This window comes from Pseudochaenichthys georgianus, chromosome 3 (assembly GCF_902827115.2).
Source record: "Pseudochaenichthys georgianus chromosome 3, fPseGeo1.2, whole genome shotgun sequence".
Taxonomy (NCBI): Eukaryota; Metazoa; Chordata; class Actinopteri; order Perciformes; family Channichthyidae; genus Pseudochaenichthys; species Pseudochaenichthys georgianus.
Window position 1 is genome coordinate 49,634,285 of NC_047505.1, and position 26,051 is coordinate 49,660,335.

The 26,051-nt window shown below is 40.6% G+C and overlaps 1 protein-coding gene across 1 annotated transcript; it reads left to right on the top strand.

The window, feature by feature from the left end:
- Positions 1-2,055: 2,055 nt before the first annotated feature.
- Positions 2,056-24,444, top strand: LOC117440215 (alpha-2,8-sialyltransferase 8F-like). The gene is made up of 7 exons (XM_034076512.2): positions 2,056-2,293; positions 20,941-21,015; positions 21,172-21,246; positions 21,890-22,037; positions 23,205-23,317; positions 23,421-23,513; positions 23,591-24,444. The coding sequence occupies exons 1-7, from the start codon at positions 2,193-2,195 to the stop codon at positions 24,066-24,068; spliced, it is 1,083 nt and encodes a 360-aa protein (XP_033932403.1). The 5' UTR covers positions 2,056-2,192; the 3' UTR covers positions 24,069-24,444.
- Positions 24,445-26,051: the final 1,607 nt, after the last annotated feature.

Sequence of the window (26,051 nt, forward strand, 5' to 3'; positions counted from 1 at the left end):
ATGTGTTACATTATACATATTCATACATTCTTGACATACTGCCTTGTTGCAAATTGAATTCAAAGTAAATATGTGGGGGAACAATGTTCAGCTGATCTAACAGAGATTATAAAATGCATCGCTATGACGTCGCTTTAATATGACCGCTCAGAGGAGAGGAGTTCTCATTTCTTTAAACATCTGCTGCTTCCCCTCCTCTCTCCTCGGTTCCCCTCCTCGGTCCTCCGCTCGCATCTCCTGTGGGCGGGACTAAGTCTTGAGGAGGGGAGTCGAGGAGGGGAAATTTGAGTATTGAGAAGCCTCTAATGGCCCTTTCTCATTTCTCTAGAGGCTTCTCAATACTCAAATTTCCCCTCCTCGACTCCTCGACTCCTCGGTCCTCCGGTAGTGACCCGGAAATGAATTTCAGTGCGCCATTTTGAAGGACATCTAATTTATCTAAATGCACACCGAGGACCGAGCATCGAGGAGGCTCTCTGGAGGAGCTATAACCGAGGATACACTGATGGTTCCTCCACGGCTCCTCCGCGGATGCATTTCCGGGAACGGTGGAGGCGTGACGCACGGCCGGACTTACCTCAGCCAATGACAGCTCTGCATGCATCCCCTGGATATTATTTTATAAACTGCTCTCATCGCGACGCGATGTTTACAGAGCGAACAGCTGTGAGGTCCGTGCAGAAAGCAGAGCAGTGTGTATAATATATATCACTCAGTAGAACAGGCCTACTCTTTTTGCTTTAGTTTAGTAGATATCTACAAACAAAGACTCGATATTTTTCTAAGACCATTTAGTGCTTCACATAATAAAATACACACCGGCTGTAGCCTGATTATATGCTTTAGGAGCTGTAGGTGCGTGCGTGTGGTACAGTGTGTGTGTGTGTGTGTGTGTGTGTGTGTGTGTGTGTGTGTGTGTGTGTGTGTGTGTGTGTGTGTGTGTGTGTGTGTGTGTGTGTGTGTGTGTGTGTGTTGTACAGTGCGTAGATGCAGCGGTGTTGCGTGAGACATTATATTCAGCAGAAGTCTCCACGTTTGCAGTCAACCAAAGTAGCTTGTAAGTATGCTAACGGACAGAAGAAACACACAACCACATCGCTCAGAGTTTGGCCTGGATACTGAGCCGTTTATTGTAACTGCGCATGCTCATTAGCATCACCACGTTTCAGGCACATTCTGATGTCATACACATTAACTGAAACATGACTTTGTTATTATACAAATATGCTCAACAAGCGGACAGACAGGTCTCAGTTGGTTTGATGTCCTCTGCTTACTTTTAATACTTTTGGCCCGTAATTTATTTTCCTCATTGTAGCGACCAGAGGGGGGGGGGGGGGGATATATCCAGTCTCTGATAGTGTTACGTTATTATGAGAGTGCTCTGTTTGATTCTGAAATTGTATATATTTATATAAATATATGTGTGTGTGTCTGCATCTGTAGCATGTTATTGTCTCATTATACCGCACTGTGAATGAATCAAAGTAAATATATAAGTCGTCATGAACACATCTGTCCATCAGACAGAGGGCTGCTGCCTCCTGTCATCATTAATGGACGTCTCTTTAAAATGACCGCTCAGAGGAGAGGAGTTCTCATTTCTCTAACCGCCTGCTGCTTCCCCTCCTCTCTCCTCGGCTCCCCTCCTCTCTCCTCGATTCCCCTCCTCAGCTCCTCCGCTCGCATCTCCTGTGGGCGGGACTAAGTATCGAGGATAGGAGTCGAGGAGGGGAGTAAGAGAAATGAGAAAGGGACGAGATGTGGGACTGTTTATGTTCCTAATGCTGTTGTTGTTGTTGTTGTAAATGTCATTTTTTTGTTTTGATTTCTCTTACATGACTATGCACTGCAACATTTGTTTTGTTTTGTAATTATTTATGTTACTGGTTCGAAATCAAATGTATCAATCAATCATGTGTATCCAGTAAAAAAAATGACGAAGGAGGGAGGGACATATACAAAATGGGTGGACCAAACATGAGTAGGAGTTCAACAAACAAGGATATCAATTCGTATCTGACCCAGATGCAAATGGAAGGGGAAAGACACAGATACAGTGCAGTGAAGACAGAGGACTGGCCTCAGAAAAGAGGCTATGAGGAGAGAGCAGAGTCCAAAGTTTGACATCTATACAAGGTGTGTGTGGACAGGAGGTGAGGGGACGAGTGTGTTTTCAGAAAGAGATCGGGATGAAGCGACACCATGAGAAGTTATGTATCTCTTTGATGATCACTGTCCTCTGTTTGGGGAGCCTGCTGACCACTGTGACACTGATCATTGTGCACAACAGGTAAGCGTGTCAGTACTTGTAGAAAATCTAGCTGGATTCATCCCACAAAGGAGCACAGATACTAGCAGGGAAATCTGTTGCATTTTGACAATGTTGGCAATCAGTTACATTTAAATTACATGTACGCATAACATTTTATTTTGAATTATACATTAATATATTTTCTTTAGTTAAAAGCAAACGTGTTTTATAATCAATACAATACCGTTTTTTACCTTAAACTAATGTACTATTATATCAAAGAAGAATTTTGACTTTCAAACTTAAAACACTTCATTACACTCAGTTCACATACTATCATTAAAGACAGGAATATTCTCCTGAAAAGACCTTAACAAACTATTATTATTTAAACATTAACAAAACTCTCCTAAAACCTTAACCACATAAACATGTGGACATGACCTTATACAATGTGCTTGCTTATCTCTCCATTCAAAATTTAAATACGTAATGCAATAGCCCTCAACTGTCTAAACCAAGCTGCCTTTTAATAAAAGACCAGAATGTGTGCTTGTCAACTTGTGTCATTGCTAAACATGAAACATTATACAACCTAAAACAAATCTCAATATGTAAAACTGGTTCTGCAGCTCTCATTTACAAATCGAGGATGGAGTTCAATAGTTTCAACATTTTCACAACAAGAACCAGGAAATACCCGGTCATTAAATTCAGCGGTCTGTCAGATGTTGCACAATAGTTATACCAGATAAAGAACCTTGCTTATAGGAACAAGCTTATGAATCCAGGCCATCACGTCTTTACCTCTTCCACTCCTGATTCCTTTTTTACAACATCTGTCTTTTCAGTGAAGAAATTGTCAATTGAACACTTTGACAGTGTCTATATGGGTCCACACCACATAGAGTTAATTTAACTCTTTTAAAATAATTGGTTTCTTAACAGGGGGCGCAGTGGATAGAGCCTTGGTGTTGGGATAAGGGCAGCACAGGTTCGAACCCCACTGCAGTCAGCATGTCGTTGTGTCCCTGAGACACTTCAGCCCAAATTGTTCCTGGGGATTGCCCACAGTATTGAGTATGTGAGTCGCTTTGGATGAAAGCGTCTAACAAGTGACGTGTAATGTGAACACTATTCAGAGTAATTATTAACTTGGCGTTCAAATGTAACTCTTCGTAACCAGTGTTAGTTTATCAACACTTGCATGGTGTTAAATATTAACTCTATCACAGAATAGTTTAAAGTGACCTCATATCTGTGACCTCATCCAACCCCACCCGTCGCCTCAGGTCTGCTGAAGCTAACCTACTGCTGCCAATCAGGACAAAGCTCAGGACCTGGGGTGACTGGTGTTTAGAGTTCTAGGTGAGGTCCTGTTAATTTATTCCGGTAAATTACTCTGACCTCACTAATTGACCCGACCGAAGTTACTGAGTCTAGGTAAGTTTACTGCTTGGCTCAGATCCACCAAACGTCAGCAAGATCTCACCTCTATTAACTCCCCGAAGAACCAGGTTCAATTAACTGCTGTTTCTATTCAGACAACTCTTTTTAATCTGTTTAAGCGATCCCGAAGGATTTTGGTATCAGTAAATGGGGTGTGTTCCTACCTAAACGTGAGTGTGGCAGGGTGCAGTCTTACCTTTGAAGCAGGAGAGGAGAGCACAGATGTCCTTTAAGTTGTCCCAGTCCAAAAGGTGGGATCAGTTTATTTGAAGAAAAATAGGTCCAAACTAATACAGGGTTTTTACCTTCTCTCTTTACAACATTATAATCATACTAAACAAAAAAATGATGCTGTGATCATGTTCAAATATGAAACTTTAATTCACAGTCTTACATTTATTACCAAAATGTTTCACTTCAACTGCCCAATTCAGTTGTGACATTTAAAATCTCCCGATAGAATTTAGAGGCATTTCCTCATAAAAAGACCGGTGATAATAAAAAGCACATTCAAAATCCCACAGTGTTTCGGAGGCAGTTCCTCACGTAGGTAGGTACTAATACTCACAAATCCCACAGTGTTTCGGAGGCAGTTCCTCACGTAGGTAGGTACTAATACTCACAAATCCCACAGTGTTTCGGAGGCAGTTCCTCACGTAGGTAGGTACTAATACTCACAAATCCCACAGTGTTTCGAAGGCAGTTCCTCACGTAGGTAGGTACTAATACTCACAAATGCATCTTCCCACAGTTTTTCGGAGGCAGTTCCTCACGTAGGTAGGTACTAATACTCACAAACGCATCTTCCATAAAATCATTCCATTCAGCATTCAAAGAAATTCCCTCATTCAAAGCAATTCACTCAGCATTCCAACCAAGAAATTCAAGAGATATTTACCAAGTTTGAGAGAACCTTACCGAGAGCTATTAACCCAGCTCTGAAGGACAGAGCTTACCGGGAGAGAGTATACCAGGGGTTTCCCCCTCTCTCCCCCCCGAAAATCCAAAAAAGCCAGTCTTTTTATGCTCAAAAAACCGGATAGAAAACCCACAAACACCTCCTCTATACCCAACCAACATATTCTATTGGCTCTGGCATAAGACACACCTTCCCAAGTTTGTGTAAAACAAAACATGACTAGACATATTCTATGCCTCTGACATAACCACCTTTTTGAGGCCTCAAGATGTTTCTCCTTAAGTCCGGAGCCCCCCTCCCTGCTGTGAGAGGAGAGGAAAAAACGGCCTACTCTCTTATCAGAGATTAGGGCATAAATCATTTTTAGGCCTTACACTCAACTAAACAAACCACTTTGTTTTGTTTATGCTGTACATATAGAAAAACCTAAAATATGAAGCATTTTCATTGTGGGTTATACAAGAATATAATGGATTATATTTAATTATAACTAACTTTCGTTTTATGTATTCAACATACTATGAAGCTGTCAACACCCTCTTTTTAAAACGCAAAGTTATCAAACAGCACCAACTAAAATTGTAAGCATACATACATATTCAAAAACCATCAAGAAGCATTCTCATTATGGGTTCATACAAGAATATTATTGATCATATATGATTTATAATTAACTGTCGTTTTAAGTATTTACTTCATACTATGAAGTTCTCAACACTGGGGCTGCAGTTGAATAGTCCAAAGATCAGCTCCTAAGTTCTAACCCTATCGTCTATTCCTTGACCTCTGAGTGAAACGTCACGGGGTTAAGGGATAGTGGATAGGAGAATTCAAAAGGACTTAGGAGAAGAGACTGCGGTACTTTAGAGAATCCGACTGCACTTTCTCTATCCGACGTGTTTATGATGCAGCAGCGGACGTCATTGTGTGCGTCTGCTGCTGTGGGGAAACTATGGAGACTACAGTTTTCTATACAGCGGACTACAACATGGATGTTTAATAAGAACGAGGGACTACTGTGAACTCATCTAGAGACTCTGCTCCGTGCTCTGATGCTGCTGCTTTGCTTTATGAACGTGGACAACAGAGAAACATATTCTCCAGGACCAAAGTTGGAATTGAAATAAAAAAGGAAAGTGAAACTTATGCTCGTCACCCTCTCCCTCCGGTCCACATTAATACAAATGATCCTAATACGTATGATTGTATGAACTAAAGATCTTAAAATCAATACAAATGTATTTATTATAAACGTTAGTCCTTACCATCTATCACTGTGTATATCACCATTCAAACATCTTTTAAAAGTTGAACAAACCCCACACAGCTCAGTAAAGACTGAAATGTTGACTTTATTTGATCATTTCAGTAAAAACTAACGTTCATATTTCTCTTTTTGATTATAATACTGATGAACGTTCAAAACAAAGCACTTTGGCAACTTACCACATACGTTTTAAAAAGCTTAATAAGCACCGTAACTTTCATGATATAATTTCTTGGTCATAATCGGTTGTTTCCGTGAACGGCCGACTGTTGTGTGATGGCAAATGCTGCGGCTGCAAGGCATTGTGGGGCAGCATTTTCGCTTCTCCTGTCGGTTAGGGAGGTCCAGTGGTTCCTAAGCTAAAGGAGGTTATAAAGGAAGTTTGAAACCTCCTTTCCTATCATTCTCATCATTCTAGAGAATTCGAACGGCACTTATCATGGCTGCCACTGAGGGACTTCCGGGTCATTTCACTCCTTTAGGAAGGTTCCTAAGCTAAATGGACTATTCGACTTCAGCCAGGGCCTTCGCAGCAGCCTCCCCCCACACTCTGGAACCCCCTCCCCAGCCACGTCAGATCCGCCAACACTCTCACATCATTCAAACAATCCCTCAAAACTCAACTTTTCACTCTTGCCTTCAACTCCTAATCAACTAATCCCTTGCCCTTATTCCACCTAGATTAGCACTTTTTACTTTTGTTGTTATTTTGTTTTACTTGCTTGTAAGCGATTTGAGCACCAGGAAAAGCGCTTTACTGTATAAATGTAATGTATTATTATTATTATTATTATATGTTAACACTTTAAGGTGTAAATAAAGCTCTAATAAAGTATAACAATTACTACAAAATAAAGTAGGCTAAAGTTGTTTGAAACAAGATTTATTTTTCAAACATTCGCACCACAAAAGCATTTTAAAATACATTTGAAAATACACAGCAATATGGAACAATGTATGCTCTCATTTTCATTGCAGTATTGCCTATCAAAGGGTCTAACATGTGAGCTGGTCAATACAAATAACAGCATGTTCATTACTTTGGTCCTCTAGGCATGAAAGTGATCATCAAAGTACAGCGTGCGCAACCAATTATGAAAGCACGCTGCTCGTGAATGATGATGTTGCGTATTTTCATGAACACAGTAATGGAATGTTCCAGTGCATATGTATAGATCAATTTGGTATTCAGTGCCATAATTGTTGACCCATCTTGTTGTTGAAACCTCTGAAAATGCATCTAAATGCAACATCAGACACTGATTCTGCACCTTCCAAGCTATTTATTGTTTTAATTTTTAAAGGACCAATCTCAAACCTTTTTAAATAATAGCTTTCATAATAAAAAGCCATTTGCCGAAGGTGTTGCTTAACAAGAGAGCTTGTAATGTTTTTTAATTTTCGTTTTGCTTCTAATCGCATACGAATGGATACGAGGGCCAATTTGTGTAATACATCTCGAATAGTGAATCATTAAGTGGTGTTTGGGAATCTATTTCTTATCAGGAAATAACACTTTGAACATGTTGTGGTGGTCACAGATCAAATGTTTAACTTATCATTCCATCTGTCAGGATAGGGGAGAAAACAATATTAACTATTTGCAACAAAAGGAGCAAAAATGTCCAATACTTATTTTCTCTTTCAACCACATCGCCAAAGATAAGTGGGGTATTGCGGAGAACACTCAATTACTGAATGGCGTTTAGACCGTGCTTGCTGTTGTCATCAAGTTTTAATGCACTTGGTTTGTTTTTACGTTCCAAGCAGTGGCGGCCGGCCCATATGGGCGCTAGGGGCGCCGCCCCACCTCTTCCAACATACAAAATAAAAAAAATAAAACATTTTATTTATTTTTTTATTTCTTTGCGTCAGGTAAAAATGGTAAATTTCGCCGACATCTCTTCACCTGCACTAGTGGCCGTATCAAAGCCGTGATTGATCAGATGTCGATTCATTGCAATGGTGTCGGGTTACAGACGTGCTCCCCTTGTCACCTCTCACTCTCGCGTGTCAGCGGGGGGAACTACGCTGAGAACTGCGCACAAGCCGAGGCCCCCTGCGCGAGGCCCCCTGCGCGAGGCCCCCTGCGCGAGGCCCCCTGCGCGAGGCCCCCTGCGCGAGGCCCCCTGCGCAATGTGAGGCCCCATGCAGCCTGCATGATCGGCCTGTAGGGAGGGACGGCCCTGTCTGTCTGACCAACCAAAAAGACGAGAGAAGCAACCTGCGTTACAAGGCAGATGCACCAGTAACATTAACCTATGATGTAGTCTTGCAAGTTTTTATGATTCATTAGCAAATAAACGCAAGCCTTCAAAACAGGGATCACATTAAATACTACCGATATAATGCTCCCACTCGGTGCCTGTATTCACATAAAGGTTATGTTTGTCTGGCTATACGTTTTTTTGGCTTGGTCAGCTAGCGCTAACTCTAGCTTAATGCTAAAAGCCCACAAGCAAAACACATCTTATCTTAGCGGTGACTCGCCTGTCTTATAGCACATCTCAACAGGAAAATAGTCTATCACACTTTTGTGGAGTTAAACGTTCAGAGTTAATGTACTACAATTAACAGATTTGATTTATAGATATTTTGTTTTTAACACCAACTATTTGTCTAATGAGAGTTAAATATAAGGGATTTAACTCTATCAGGAGTATATTTAACTCTACTCTTGTTTAAATTTCACCAACACCAAAACATTAACACTTTATGTTAACTTTTCTGTCCAGATGGAGTGTCAGGTATGTCTTGAGTCTAAATGTCCTTTTCTGACAACGCATCATCTGGAACTCTATATTAAACAAAGAACCCTTGCATTACACTGTATTTGAATACAAGCTTTAGAACAAACAATATGCTGTATTCAAAAATCTTTCATGCAGTGGCGGCGCCAGGGTATGGCTGGGGTAGGCTACAGCCATACCAAGAAATGGCTTAGCCCCACCTTATAGTCTAGCTCTAGCAGGAAGGGCCCTCAGACTTTGAGATACCCCTACCCGAGGTAGAAAAAATGACAACAATGATTTTTCTTATCTTTAGGGTTTCCCATTAATGAAATTGATTGTTGTAACATTTTATTTTGGGGGAAAAAACATTTTTTTGGTTGTTCTTTAGAACTACCCCAATCCCTGAAAAAGAGCCAAATTAGACCAGGCCGAATATGGGAAAGGTGACAAAAAAGCCCATAACTTGAGAATGGCCACTCTTTTCCTCTTCAAATTTGCTGAGGTATGAACCAGGTGGCTGTCCCACATCACCAAATACTCAGAAAATTATTTAACTAAAGAAATACTGAATTATAGTCCTGCAAACTTAGCTTTAGTTTAGACGGAAATTGTACTTCTTGGTGATAGGAACATAGGACTCCATCACTTTTCTCTCATCTCTCACTCAGAAATCCCTAAAAGATATACCATTACTGAATTGTCTAGGGTGCTATTGAACACTAACCAGTAGTTGTATGGAAATATCTGGTACAGTTCTATTGCAAATTAGATTTCTTTAGACATAGGCCTACCTCTTCTCTGATACAGTCAAATTCCGAATGGGGGATAAGTAGCACGATAGCTTATAAGTTAAGAATGCTCACTCTGATGGTCATTATATTTGGAGAGGGAAATACCAGGTGGCTACATCATCAAATAGTCAGAATATGAGTAACCCAATACAATAAAGTGTATTAGTTCCCACATTTATTTGATCACCATGGAAACCTTTGATCTCTGGACACCTCGTTAGCTCAAATATAAACACCTGTGTCATGGAACACGATGATGTCATAACTCCAACTGACATGCTCAGAGCAGCAGACTTCAGATAATGGTTAATGGTCCTGCCCTCAACAGCTCTACGTCAATTATGGGGTGTCATCATATGCCGTTTCCAAGGAAACGCATCCCTGACCATAAAACACGATGTCGCTGTAACTCCAATGGATACGGTCCGATCGTCCCCCAAATTTCGCTTGTATATCACCGGTCCATGCCTCAACAGCTCTACGTCAAATCTGACATCTCATCATATGCCGTTTCCATGGAAACGCATCCCTCGCCATAAAACACAATGTTGTCGTAACGCCTATGAAAAGGGTCAAAACAGCACCATACTTCAGTTAATGGTTAACGGTCCAGCCCTCAACAGCTCTACGTCAATTATGGGGTTTCATCATATGCCGTTTCCATGGAAACGCATCCCTCGCCAGTCGCCATAAAAGACCATGTCGCTGTAACTCCTATGAAAATGTTCAAAACATGCTCAAACTTCACACGTGAGCTAACAGTCTAGCCGTGAAGACATCTACGGGACAGTTTTGAGATTTCTTCAATTGTCGTTGGCATGGCAACACAATGCTCGCCATGAAACACAGTTTTCTCATAACTTCAGTGAAAATGCTCCAAATGGCCCAAAACTTCACAGGTTTGGTAACGATGCAGCCATCAACGCATCTAAGCGTATTATGGGATGTCATCAAATGCCGTTGGCATGGCGACAGATCATTCACCATCAAGTTAGTTCAAAAGTTTGCAGTTCAAATATTCTGCTGCTTTTCCAAGCTTTTTTTACTTTCTTTTCTTCTCTCATCACACATTCAAGCCCCCAGTGTTCATGTATCATTTAAATCTAAATTCTTCACTTTCTTCTTATACATTACATTTCAACATAGCAGTTTAGCGTCAGCTTTTCAGCATAAAGCATTCCCACTAGCAATTTCTTCAGGAATTGCATTCTCTAGTTAGCTGACGTTGTCCGTGTCAACAGGAATGACAGTTCGCACACACACAAGACCGCAATTATGGCAGAAGCAAAAAAGCCCAAAATATATCATTTTAACTCCGAGTGGGAGGATGATTATTTTTTTGTTCATTCCAATTCAAAGTCCATCTGTCTCATCTGCAATGCGAGCGTGGCTTTACCGAAGAAGGGTCATTTAGAGCATTTCAAAACGGTGCACAAACGCTACGAGACGGAATTCTCTCCTAATTCATACGCTCTTCTGTTCGTTGCGTGCATATGTATCAGAGTTAAACATGTGAATACATAATTATACGTTTGTGAATGTTTAATTCATAATAAGTTGTGAATTTTAAGAGATGAGATTGTTTCATTTCATATTTTAAGTTTTGTTTCCCGTGGGAACTGGGGAACACCGTCCCGTTGCACGTCTTTTTTTTACTTCTGGTATGTATTTTCTGCGGACAGGCTGTCACTACCCAATCTGTCCCCCTGCCCGATCTGTACTGCACATGTGCGAGATGGTCCGCCATATTGGACAACTCAGGACGGCAACCCAAGTAGGACACTTGACACTGTGGCTTTTGGCAAAGCTCAAAAATAAAACTCGAGAGAGATGAGTTATTGTTATTACAACGTGACTTCACTATTATTTAACAACTCTTTTTATTGGGATCTTTTATTTGGGTTTAAGTAGATTGTCAGAATAAGTGAGAAATGAATTTAACTTCTGTTAGACAGCTATCATACTGAATACATATTTACTGTGAATGTATGCAAAAATGTATGGCATATGGCTGTCTAACAGAAGTTAAATCCATTTCTCACTTATTCTGACAATGTACTTAACCCCAAATAAAACAACCCAATAAAAAGAGTTGTTAAATAATAGTGAAGTCACGTTGTAATAACAATAACTCATCTCTCTCGAGTTTTATTTTTGAGGTAAAAAGGTAAACCTTCTCCTGTACAGTAGCCTACAAGGGCATGTCTAATAGAAATAGAATCTCACAGAAATGTATTAAAATCACATACAGAACAATTAGTTACAATATATTAGAATTCTGAAAGATTTCTTGAAAAACAGGTAACATTATTTTCTTACAAAGAACTCCTGTTGCTTTCCAGTATACAGAGCCCAGGTGAGACAAAGATAAACAATGACAGCGTTCTGTGTGTTGTCTGATGGCTTACCTCACTTGTGTCTCTCTACTTGCTAACTAATTTGTCTAAAATGAACTGCCATTATCAATGAATTCAACGGGCTCTGCCACTTATTAACAGTGGCATTTTTATATGTACAAAAGTGGTGGGGCACAACAAACTTAGATGTCTATATATAAGCTTCTGCAGTGAGGTTCATGGCTGGTGAGACACTGGCACTGACTCTTCAGGTTTACAAATATTATATTTTGACCTAAATCAAAATATAATATTATTTTCAAAACCTTTTTTTGGCTGATGCTTCAATTAATTTTAAACAGACAGTTCAACAAAAGGATACCCAAAACATGTAATTTTATCATTTAAATATTGAATTGTTCTCTCTTAGTAAGATCCCATTTTCAATAAAATTGCGGTCTTGACTTGAAGATGAAGTCCATTTGCCTATCCTTCTGGACAAAAATCTCTATTACTTTTTTGTAAAAGTCCTCCTTATCTTCTTGTAGTTTCAAAAGTCTATCATAAATCTAATCGATAGATTTATGATTAGAAAATTATAAAAGTAGGGTAGACATGTGGATATTATCCGGCTGAACAAAACGTGCATTTATCTAACAGGTACATTTCCCACAGATCTTATTTTGAGCTATTTTCTAAAATCCTATGGAGAAATCTCATTGCTTTTTTGTGGAGGGAAGCCATGTGCAGCTTACTTCCGGGTTTTAGGACGCGTCTTGTAAGAGATTTTGTGGGACAACTAGTCCGCATTCCAAATCTCTGCGCGTCCCTAAACAAGCTGGTTATTCTTACAGGAAGGAATCCAGAGCATACAATTAACCGTTCAACAATAATCCACTTTAATGGTAATATGACAATGCAATACAATCAAATACAGTACAAAATAAATACAGATCTGTGGGATCCCACATTTACCTGATATCACGTGAGCCAGCCAGAGGAGAGAGAGAGAGAGAGAGAGAGAGAGAGAGAGAGAGAGAGAGAGAGAGAGAGAGAGAGAGAGAGAGAGAGAGAGAGAGAGTACAGACTGGTTCCTGTGTTTTATACATTTCTAACAATGGGGGGAGTTGTCTGAACCTCCCTTCCAGACCTTTGGCCCTTGGCTGCCCAAATCTCCAACACCTCACTTCTTAAGTTTCCCCAATCACAGTATCTTAGCTTCATTATCTCCTAGCCTCCCTTCCAGACCTTTGGCTGCCCAAATCTCCAACACCTCACTTCCTAAGTTTCACTCACAAGACTGCCCTTGTGAACTGTTGCGCCTGCTTGGTGGGTGATTTAGTGTGAGTTCTGCAACCTTTTGGCTTATCAGTTTGGACATAACAGGATGCCTCTGTTCTTAATCTGGTTGACCCCACGTTTTTGTACCACACAGTATTGACACCGTATATTTCCACTGAGGCTTCCTCAGCAGTTGGACTTTAACACCGTACTGTACTTTTCCACTCAGACAGCTCACAGTTTTCTACACAAATCATTTCCCCTTTTAAGCTTATTCATATTTTGCTAACATGAATACATACAAATATTTCCTTACAATTCCCCCTTTTTATCTCCGTCTCCAGAGATAAACTTACACAAGGCATCTTGAAACATAACTATTGTCATTCCTCTCCAATATCATCAGAAACTGAGATCCAAAGTATTTGAAATCGTGAAGGAACAGAACATCACTTCCCATGGCAGTGAAGGAACCATGAGGGGGCAGCTGAGTGCTAAGAAGCAGTCTCCTGGTGGTGAATCATCAGCCCGCCTGCCTGCCTGCCCCCCCCCCAAAGGAATAGCCCACACGACAGCTGATAGGGAGGGGGTGATGCGGCTTTCCCTTCACGGGTGGAACTGATCAGAGAGAAGTAGACTCCTCTGCTGCCTCGACAAGTCCCCCAGCCCACTGCCAGCCGCTTCCGAGTCGTCTGCTGCATGGATGTCCTCGAGGTCCTTCTCCTCCAGTCCGCTGATGACAGCATCCGTGTCGACCTCCATGACGAGACCCAGATCCGTCTTGATGTCGTCCCCTGGTCCTAGCAGGTGGTTTCCCCGTCGCACACTGGCTCCCGTGGTACGAGCTGTCCCCCTTTCCTCCTATGCGGACGGCCTGAGAGATCCGCTGGGTCACTCGGTCGGGGCCGGAGCACCTGGGGTTGATCCACCTTGTCCCGATGACCTTCAGCCTCCTGCGTCTTGGGTCCCCCTTTTGGCGTCAACAACCTGTGTGGAGAAATCTGATACAAAATCCCTCATGCCTACGCTCCGGGCTCTGGGGCCCTCAGCCGTTTGACCCACCAGTGCGTGGCCACTTGGAGCCTGTTGGTGGGGTGTCTTAAAACAACAGATGTCTGTGAACAGGTTTTCTAAATTAATTGTGCAGCTTCAGAATCTTAATACTTGGACTGTGCCAACTAAATAAGAACCCCAACATCTTTAGGTAAACTAAATAACATATTTCAATAGCTCTGAATTTCTGACAAGCATCTGTGTTTATTTCTAAATGAAATCCTTGAGATCCCATTAAAAATCTAAATATGATTTGAACTGCTAATGTTTCTGGTAAAGAAACACATTAATGTTATGGATTCAAAAACAACCAAAATCACGATACTGACAAAGTGAATGGCTTCCTGGTGATACTGCTTCTACCCGTCAGCGCTTAGATATTATCCCGCTGAAAGAATAAATACAGAATTCCAACAAACTGTCCTCAAATGTCTTTCTATTATAAATGTAGATGAAATGTATATCCCCATAATGACCTAAACAATAACGTCTATGGCTTTTACTTCTTTACCAGACTAGTTACATGATGTTGTCTAAATTAAATTGTGTCTCATCACATTACTATGTTTTATCTTAACTGTAAATATGTTCTTTCTACATTTCAAACCTCAGTTACTTGTTGAAACATTACTCACAGGTCAGCTTCTTCAGTATTCCATTCTGGACTTACATCTCTCACAGTAGCCCCTTGGCCACTGATTCTTTATCTGTGTTACCTGCTATAACTCAATCAATATTAGAGACATGTCAACATTCATAAAACAGTATCTTATCCCCGGATATGGAGCAGGTCAATTCTAAAACTGTCAATCAATGGTCAGATTGAACATCCGAGTTGGGGCAGCTGGTTCCTTTCAGTCCCTAAATGAAAAATGTACATTGTGAAGTTTACACTCCCCCTTTTTTACACATTAACTCATGTGTAAACAAAATCCTGTATGGGAAGAAAACCTTCAGGTCTTAATGGATTATAAGACAATACCCAACATTTTTCCCAAATGTACATCCATCATTTCCACAGTAAACACTTCAGTGTAATAAAGTGTTTCTCTCCATCTTTCAGTCCTAAAAGAAACATAATCTTCATGTTTTAGTTTTAGTTTCACATTCTGCAAACCGCCACCTCCTGTGGGAGTGAAATATCATCAAGCAGATTAGAAACGGGTCACATGTGGGCGGTTTCCCCTTTTGTGGAATGTTGAGGAAACCTCCCATTTCACACATTATTATCACACAAAAATAATGTGTTAGTCCAAAATCATGTAGTTGCACTGATCAGGTGCAGACATACACACACTCACACTCACACTGTCAGGTTGTAAAGTCAGGTTTGGTCAGGTACACCTCAGAGTCAGTCATTGAGAGTGCCTTCCCAAGTTACCCTGTCGGTCAGGGTCAAAGGTCAGTTGGTCTCAGTCTTTTTGGCCATGTGTCGTGCCCTGCAGAGATGTTCCAGCACAGGCCAGCATCCTCCGTCTATAAAAATCTGTATATATGGAGCGCCATCATTTATTAATTCACAATTACAACTATAATGTTCAAGATATCTCTAACTTTTCATTGGAACAGCGGTTTCCCAAATTCCCTGAAAAGTGTTAGCCAACAAATGTCACTTCCTTATTGTACTACTACTGCAATTCATTTACACCTAATTAGTATTAAAATGACTAATAGATCTATTTCAGAAACTTGTGTACATCACTATTATCTTGTGTCAAAACATTACTAGGATCTGTAAAGGTCTGCTATGTATTCCATAACTCATTCTATCAATTTATCTTCAATTATGGTGCACTTAAAGAACAATGTTACCTTCTTTAACAGTGCGTGGAACTCTGGGTGTCCGAACATGTAACAATTACTCCCTACTGTAACAAATTAAAACACTACCAAATTTACACACGAATAAAAAGTCCAGTGCATACTTCCTTCATGCCCCCCCCCTTTCCTATCAGTGTGTTTTAGATTCTCCACTTCACTTTAATAGTTCTCCTCTTTTTCGCTATTTTTATTTACCAATTGACTAATTTATGGTCAATACATCTTCTTATCTTCACTTATTTATCAAGTCAATTCAAGTTCTTTACAATACATTAGTAGATACCTTGTGGAGTATTCACAATAACTAATCCCCTCTAGGATATGTAATCCATTCATCTTTACGCAGATACTATTTCCTTATTTACCTTTTGTTCATGATAACAATGGTATAACAACCACACGTTTTACCCATAGCTAGTTTCTATAACAAGACTATTATGTGTGACATAATAATCAGATGTCTTGTTTGCTAACCAAGAATATTAAACTTTAACCTTTTCAGCATTCCAGACCATCCTATAAACAAGCAGCCTCCTATCTAAACACTAAGCATTAAGGTTTTTACACCACCAACCGGGAAACTCTTGCACAATTATGCTGTAAAATCATTGCATCATTCCTCCAGAACAATCTGAGACAAGCATGTCTCAAGATCTTGTCATAATGAGCACAGTCAGTGATGCGTTGTCCTCTGCAGCTGTAGTCAATAGGATCAATGAAACTCTTGCACTGGGATGTCCTGAGGGGGAAGGAACCTCTGGATCAATGTGCTATAATCAGCAGACACACGTTGTCCTCTGCAGCTGTAGTCAGTGGCAGGGTCCCCAAAAAAGCTAGGACCGGCCCTGGTCAGTGGGCTCCAAGGAAACTCTCCCTGGCTTTGAGATGAGGGAAGGAATCACTTGGCCGACACACATTGTCCTCTGTACGGCAGAAATCCCCCAAAACCGCAGTACCTCTTCACACCACTGTTGCCTTGACAACGAGGCACAAGCATAATGTCAATATCTCCTCAGAGATGCGTTCTTTGCACACTTCTTCTGTTCGCAGTGAGCAACTCTTCACCAACACACTGATTCAGAGAACCCAAAAGGTGGTGCAGAACTATCCAATGCTGCTGTAATCACATTCCAGCTACTGAGAAAAACTCAATTTAAATCTCTCTCCCAACGGGTTACAAAATAAAACGGCTGAGTGTCTATATGGTCAGGAATGCTGAAACATGTGAATGTTAAAACAAATCAATGGCAGTAGTCTACCCAGATTTTTTACTCCATTAAAAGTAGTAAAACCACATTGTAAAATCTCTTTTTTATCTTTAGAAACCATGAGGAATGACAGTTGTCATAAAACAGTATTCTTCCTTACTTCAGTTCTAAATCAAATGAGCCAGACAGGAAACCCCCTTTAACCACTTGCTTATTCTATTCTTTTTGAAATTGTTTATCTAAGTTGTGTTACAAGCAGGTTAGATCTGTAATGAATTAAAATCAATATTTAAGGACGTAATATAAGTTAAATATATTGCTAAGCTAATTACTGTTTTATTGTGAAGGCTTCTCTGGCGAACAGCGGCCTTTGGCTTTTATTTTGAAAGGCCGTTCCGGAACAGTGAGTTCGATTTCTAGAAACACGGCAAGTTAACAATCGTTCTAATGCATTAACTAAAGTCGTGAAAGAGACAAGGAGGGGGAAGGCGTGTGGAAGCAAGCAATGAACTGAAAATGCCACCAATCCACTGTTTTAACGTGATGGCGCACATTGAAAACCGAAGCGGGCATAAGCACCCCTGTCATATACTGACAAGCGTTCAAAAACCCTTCTGCTTATCACTTAGGCTACTACTTTTTGTTTTATTCATAACCTAAAAATACAATTGTGATGAATAGCTTGCTCTTGTACCATTACATTTACCAACATAAAACAAGGTATTTACTAATCAACAATGACAACCTACAGACAGAACAATCAAGAAACAGACCAATACAACTCCTAAATAACATTACAATATATATTTCTCACAGTGAGTTCGTTATCTAATGTTTTAACAACTTCTCATCTTTTTATGTGTAGTAAATTGATCAGTTAATGTCGAATAGTATGAAATTCACTATGCAATGTTTCTTATTTATTTAAGTATACAAGCCTTTTCTTTAGCTCCCTGTTTGATTCCACTTAAAATCAATCCCTTAATCTGTTCCCATTGCTCCCGGTACCTCCCTGGAATTTCAGAATTTTCTTTACTTTTCTGATGTTCCATATTGACTTCGCTTTTATTTATCTGACTTAATATGTGTCCACTTGTCTATTGTCGTCGTCAACGTGCTTCCCCCCCCTTTCAGCCACTAGATGGCAGCAGCAGAGCACAAATGAGCTTCACTCTTCTGAGTGCATTGTCAATCGCTCACACAAGTAGTTTAGGTAAAAATCACACAGATTTATTCCCCGTACAGTTTGTCCAGCTTGATAATGTGATGTTTATTTCAACAGGCAGACCAAACCTTGAACGGTGCTTCAACATTCATAAGGAATGTGACCATTCCATGGGGCTTAAACACCCAGGTTTTAGCGAGCCCTTTATCACACGTTTGCTTTTCAAATTAATTTTTACAGACAAGGGGAAATCGAGAGCCGGTCCCGTCACAATTTCGGTGAGGTCCGCATTCTTTTTCCCCGGATTCAACATATAGCAGTCCGATAGCTTTTAGCTTTCAGCTTTGGTCTGCTATTTAACCCCAGTTTTAAACGGCGACCCAATCTAAAATATCGAGTTTCCAGGTTTTGTCGTGCAGGAATATAACCTCGTAACCCACAAACTGCACCGTTTCCACGCCACTCAGGAATAAGTATACCTGAGATCCACGCCAAACTGCTCTACTTTTATGTTACGCCAGGACTTTCTGTCTACCTTGCGATCAACGTTCACGTGTTTTATATACATTTCCTAACATAGTAAAATATGCATTGTATATTCCATTTAAACTTCAAAAACACTGTGAAACGCCTACAGACAATCCTAAAGTTTTACCTTATTTGTAGTTGCAGGGCCCTGCTGATTGTCTGAGATGTCTAAAAGTGTTTGTTCCCGACCTATTCCGGTCGTCTGGATTCTTCCACAGCTCTGTTTATCTGGCACGTCGGGTCACCATTTTGTAAGAGATTTTGTGGGACAACTAGTCCGCATTCCAAATCTCTGCGCGTCCCTAAACAAGCTGGTTATTCTTACAGGAAGGAATCCAGAGCATACAATTAACCGTTCAACAATAATCCACTTTAATGGTAATATGACAATGCAATACAATCAAATACAGTACAAAATAAATACAGATCTGTGGGATCCCACATTTAACTGATATCACGTGAGCCAGCCAGAGGAGAGAGAGAGAGAGTACAGACTGGTTCCTGTGTTTTATACATTTCTAACAATGGGGGGAGTTGTCTGAACCTCCCTTCCAGACCTTTGGCCCTTGGCTGCCCAAATCTCCAACACCTCACTTCTTAAGTTTCCCCAATCACAGTATCTTAGCTTCATTATCTCCTAGCCTCCCTTCCAGAACTTTGGCCTTTGGCTGCCCAAATCTCCAACACCTCCCTTCCTAAGTTTCACTCACAAGACTGCCCTTGTGAACTGTTGCGCCTGCTTGGTGGGTGATTTAGTGTGAGTTCTGCAACCTTTTGGCTTATCAGTTTGGACATAACAGGATGCCTCTGTTCTTAATCTGGTTGACCCCGCGTTTTTGTACCACACAGTATTGACACCGTATATTTCCACTGAGGCTTCCTCAGCAGTTGGACTTTAACACCGTACTGTACTTTTCCACTCAGACAGCTCACAGTTTTCTACACAAATCATTTCCCCTTTTAAGCTTATTCATATTTTGCTAACATGAATACATACAAATATTTCCTTACAGTCTCTCGTCTCCTCTTCACAAACCACACTTTTCGCGGCACACGTACTTACAGCCAATCAGCTCTGAATTATGTGAGATGACGTATGGTGGGGATCGCAGCACTTTGCCCCTATGGTCATTATTTTTTTGCCACAAACATTAAATAGGACAATACTCTGAGCATGCGCAGTGTAGTTTGTACAGTCACCGTTCACTTAGACAGTGAGAGGGAGGGGCAGGATCAGGTTTTGTCCCACATGGCTCTAAACAGCCCAATAGGCACACACTGTAGACACTAATTAGAAGAACACAGACTAAAACAGCAATGTACAGACGAATCAGATGATTAAACATGATCTTAAAATATATTTTACAATTATTTGTAATACTTTCTGCTGACACTAGGTGGGGCTGTGCCTAATGACCAGTCGCCACTGCTTATTCATCATGTTCAGCTTACAGTAGCTTATCAGACCTCTTCAGATAGTTGATCATCTTGGCAGTGATATACATCTAGTATGTTCAAAGGCTTATCTGCCACATGCTTTAAAGCTGAAGTACTTCCAAATGAGGGTCTACAAAGAACTTTGAAAACAGAAAGATTTATTTATCAAAAAAGTTCGATGGTGCTATATATTTTTTGAGAGTTTGGTAAATATGTACTTGTAATAAGACTCCCAGTGGCATCTCTTAGATACATTGGCATCAAGCAAGGTAGTGCCCTTATTTTAGCGTCCTTTTATATAAAAAATGTGATTATAATTTTACTGACATGACTCTCACACTCTGAGGTTTCTGAATTATTTTAGACTGGACATACTGATTTTATATAAATATCTGAAATGGTTAAAAACACTGCATGTCTATTTTCCTGAGTAAGATTTTTTTTGAATGTTTGGTAAATTAATCCAAAATGTATTCGTTTTTTCTTACTTAATGCAATGTTTTTTTTAATGTGAAGAGGTTTCTTATACATGCGGTGCTGAACATGATGATTTGGGTTTTGCATTACAGTATTTGTGGACTTTTGTTTAATTGTTGTTTTAGATAAACCACACCTGCCATCATAGAGCTCATTTGCCTTTTGGTGTGCACGATGTATAAATGAATGTGCTGTCCGGTTTCTCTCTTGTTTGCTGCACAGCCATCTTTACCCAAGTAGACCACCTTCACCCAAGAGAATCCCCCCTTGGCCCTCTGACCTTTGCAACGGATGCAGGTGAGAGCAACCACCGACCTTTCTGTTAATGCCTTCATCAGATCTATCACAAGGGGTCAAATACTGTGTGTGTGTGTGTGTGTGTGTGTGTGTGTGTGTGTGTGTGTGTGTGTGTGTGTGTGTGTGTGTGTGTGTGTGTGTGTGTGTGTGTGACAGGGCGCTCATTGAAAAAGTAAGAGAACGCTACTCAAAAACTTGGAAGAAGCAAGAAGATATTTACAGAAACCTCAGGTAATTGTATTTGATTACATTTTGTTTAAAAGGTTTTGGCCAGAATTGCATTAATAATTCCATTCAGGCAAAGATTAGCTGTTTCTCAGGGGAAGACATACAGTCAGCCAACTTGTGGAACCACGCAAAGTTATGTGATGAGGCCCTCTGTATCGCGAGCGCCGCCGACGGCCTGCCGGGGTGCTAGTGGAGCGCCGGCTAAACTGTGGCGCGCTTAATTGCACCGGATTTGCGAATAAGATGAGGCCCCCTCCGCGAGGTGAGGCCCCCTCCGCGAGGTGAGGCCCCCTCCGCGAGGTGAGGCCCCTCGCAGACACCTGATCTGCGTGTAAGGAAGGGCGGGCCTGCAGTCAGCAATTGTATAAACGCTAAACATTGTCACAGTTTGGGACTATTCAGTGAGTAGGTCTTAAAAGTTAAAAGAAGCGATTTCATTCAACAATTTGCAACTGAATCCATTGGCTTTCTTATATAATGAGTTAGAGAGTTTGGTAAAACAGAGGGACTTCACCAGAAGATAACTTTAACTTTAACTCACCTTGATGATTATGGAATAAAAATCCTTTTAAGAAAGAAAATACGTTTTATATACTGTACAAACTGTGTTAGCTTTCTGTTCAACAAAGTCCTTGTGTTACCCCAGCTCTCAACTGAGAAGTCAGTGCCAGGGATTTGACAGGGCCATCATTACCCAGGCCAACACTCCAGTGGGATCAACTATTGTGTACGCTAGGGAAAAGAAAAAGAAGACCCTCAAGGTGACTCCAGAGATTTTCAGCACCTTCATAAAGGTATGTCGTTTTTCATTCATTCATTGTATCACAGCATCTTGTGCTTGTTGTCTTTATTGTTCATTAAAGGGCTCAGAGATGATAAAGTATGTGTTTAGTTACATGGTGACTGGTTGATCCAAACGACCACTGATGACCACCTTTTCAAACACACACACACACACACACACACACACACACACACACACACACACACACACACACACACACACACACACACACACACACACACACACACACACACACACACACACACACACACACACACACACACACCACACCACACACCACACACCACACATGCACGCACACACACAGAATTATGATTTTCTATAAAAAAACTAAGATTTGAAGTGAGGACCTCTTAATCTGACGAATGTTCAAAAAAACAACAACAATCTTATTTCAATATACAGCATGACCTGCTTTTAATGATATAATTGCACATTTGTAAATGTGAAATAATTCTAGTTATTAGAAAATTGGTACTTTTGATTTTCATTCATTCTCAAATTTGTAACTGGCTTCACACGAGAAAAAAAAGAGCATCCAGTACCCTTTCTAGGACAACACCAGTCTACAAAGTTTGCATTCATTTTGATATCAACTGTCTGATCCATGGAGACAACAACTTTGTCAGGACTAACCGGAATAGTTCAGAAAAAAGCAGTCACAGATTAAGAGTAAGTTTCAGGTTCCAGGATACAGCCGACTGCTCCTGATACTGGGATGGTTTGAATACAGAGGCTACATTTCCCTGTGTGAGATCAGCTGCGATGCCAAATCCGGCCAAGGGGCATAAAGTTGGGGGCCCAATGGCCCCTTGCACACTTCCAACCCCCCTACTACCTGCGCCCTAGCTCAAACCGCAGCTTCAAACTCTCTGATTTTGATCTCAGATACACTATAATCAGTCATTTTTGTGAATTGTGCGCTGTTTCAGTACGTTTACAATCGTAAAAGAATGTAGGAAATCAATAACGCAACTCAAACACTTCAATTGTACATTAAATAAATACTCACACAACACATGTTGATACTGTTGTAGGGGATTTGCAAACAAGATCCAGACATGGATCCCCACGGCTCTTGCTCATTCACAAACATCATATAATCATATGCATGTTATTGTTCTGTAATACATTTTTTCATTGGTTTTATTTCCAGGAGAATCCATTTCCAAAAAAAAAATGGGAAACGTGTGCTGTTGTTGGGAACTCAGGGATTCTGGCAAACAGCAGCTGTGGAGAGATGATCGATTCGGCTCAGTTAGTTATCAGGTGAGAAAGCTGTCAAGGTCAGAGGACTGAAAGGCTGATGGCGACATAAATCCACAGAATACTTCTAAATAATAATTTCTGACTCGTCTGTTATGCCTTTCAGGTGCAACCTGCCTTCTTTGGGAAAAGGCTATGAGAGACACGTGGGCACCAAGACTGACATCGTGACAGCCAACCCAAGCATTTTGCTGAAGGAGTGAGTAAATAAATGCGTCTCACTGCACCAATAGAGTGTTCCCTTGGTGTTGTTGCTTGACATCTTTTTATTTTCAGGTATGGAGATCTAATGGGGCCACGCCGTCCATTTGTGGAGAGTCTACATAGCTACGGAAAATCCATGATGGTTCTTTCCCCCTTCTCCTATGCAGGCAATACTCCGGTATGCATGAGGGCAGTATACAGCATTAGGGACTTTGAAAGTCCCATTCAGCCCATGTTCTTCAACCCTGATTACTTACGGAGTCTGAAAGACTTCTGGCGCTCCAGAGGCCTAACCAGAGGCCAACTCAGCAGCGGCTTACTGATGGTTAACATAGCGCTGGAACACTGTGCCAACGTGCATCTGTACGGTTTCTGGCCCTTCAGTAATCATCCATTGGAACTCAATGCCGTGAAAAACCACTATTACGATGATAAACAAGGTATATGGACTGTCCACTACATGCCGGATGAGTTTGACCTGTTGTTGCGGCTGCACAGTCAAGGTGTGCTCAGGCTTCACCTGGGGAACTGTCGACCGGGTAGAAATTAGTTCCCAGGTCCAGAGACAGATGAGACTGGGCATCTGAAGAATCGGGACATTTCCTGGTGGACTGAGGGTCGATCTCAGAATTTGTTTCTAAACTATGCCTTTTCAATACAATCCATATCAGTTCCTAGACTCTCGGAGCAGTGGGATAAACCAGAAGTGCTATAAAATATATTGTCACTTACACCAATTAATACATTTGATAAATAATTAGGATCTCAACTTTGATAAAAAATCATTAGTATTGTCATTTTGGCCATAATTATAGTCATAATCATCTTTTACTTTTTCCAGCAAAATTGCAAGGAAATGGTTATTCAAAATATAATTTCAGTCATGGAAAGGTTTCGATATTTGAAAAGATGTGTGTTTTCTGACACATTGTAAATGTAAAGGAATTTCAGTCAGATATATATATATATAGTATATCTTTTAATATTCTGAAAGCCGTTGCGACAACCGACTGATTTTGATCAGCGGTTCCCACATATTCGAATGCTTGAATCAACAACTACCTTGTTTTTATTCCAAAGGCCACTCACACTAATTTGCATTTCAGTCACCAAATACATATAATGCGTTGTCAAATGTAATAATAATAATAATAATATTACATGGGATTTATATAGCGCTTTTCTGGAAACCCAAAGACGCTTTGACAGAGAATTAAAAAAGACAAAAAAAATTAAAAAAATACAAAAAGAGATAAACAAAACAGAATATAGGGGGGGGGTCAGCGGTTGAATGCAGTGTTGAACAGGTGGGGTTTGAGTGATGTTTTGAATGCTGTGAGGGAGGAAGAATCTCTGATGGATTGGGGTAGTGAGTTCCAGAGGGTGGGTGCAGCAACGGAGAAGGCTCTGCCGCCCCAGCAGTGGCGGTTCTAGACCAATTTGACTGGGGGGGCCAGTTATTTTCTGAGGGGGGCACAATAAATGCAGGACAAAAAAGAGAACTAGACGGTATGAAGTAATTGCGCATAAGAAAACAATGCAATACAGTTATTGGTATTTGTTTCAGTACACTTTATTTCAGATAGATCTTATAGTTATTACTGTTAGCTTCAGCTTAAGTTATAGTGCAATGTTTGCACTAACACCATATTTATATAAAAATAAAGGCAATGAACAGTTACATCTCTACTTTACATAAGGGTGTCTGCACAATCTCACATTAACTAAACTAAACTAAATCCTGCGGTTTTTGGCAAACCGAGTACCAGAAAATATACATTTAAAAAAAAAAACTAAAAAAAAACCTTGTCATTGTTAAGGGGGCCACAGGGGGGTCAGAGGTCAGTGTTAGGGGGGCACTGGCCCCCATGGCCCCCCCTATAACCGCCCCTGCGCCCCAGGACTTGAAATGTACACTTCCTTCTCCTCAATTTGATCTCCCTGTCTGTGTGTGTGTGTTCCTAAACGTTTTCTCCTCAACAGATATATATATATATATATATATATATCAGGATTTCCGCTAGGATTTTTTTCTCGCCGGTCAAATGTCCGGGCAGAATTTATTTTACCGGACAAATTTGAAACTTACCGGTCATATTTCAATAATAATAAGAGTTGTGTAGCATAGTTTCCGTTAGCAGGTAATTACCGGACTATGAGCAGATATGCTTCAGTTTAAAACTCAGTTCACGGGGCTCATTTCTATATTGCTTCAGTTTATAATCGTAACAGATCGAAAAATTCAGATTCATTTTTCAATAAATGATTCCACAAACAACAAACAACATAATTATTACATTCAAACAAACTTGTAGTAGATAACGTACATTATGCAAAACTTTACATTACATTTGAATAATAACACGGGAGAAACGGATCCTCTCTTTTCCTCTCTCTCCTGACAGCACGTCAGTTTCTCATGCAGCTCCTGCAGCCCGCTAAACAGAGGGCGGGGCTTCAGGTGATCATGCAGAGCTGCGTGTCTCGGTCAGACTCAGCAGCTGATCTGATCTCTCTCTCGCGTCTGGTTAAA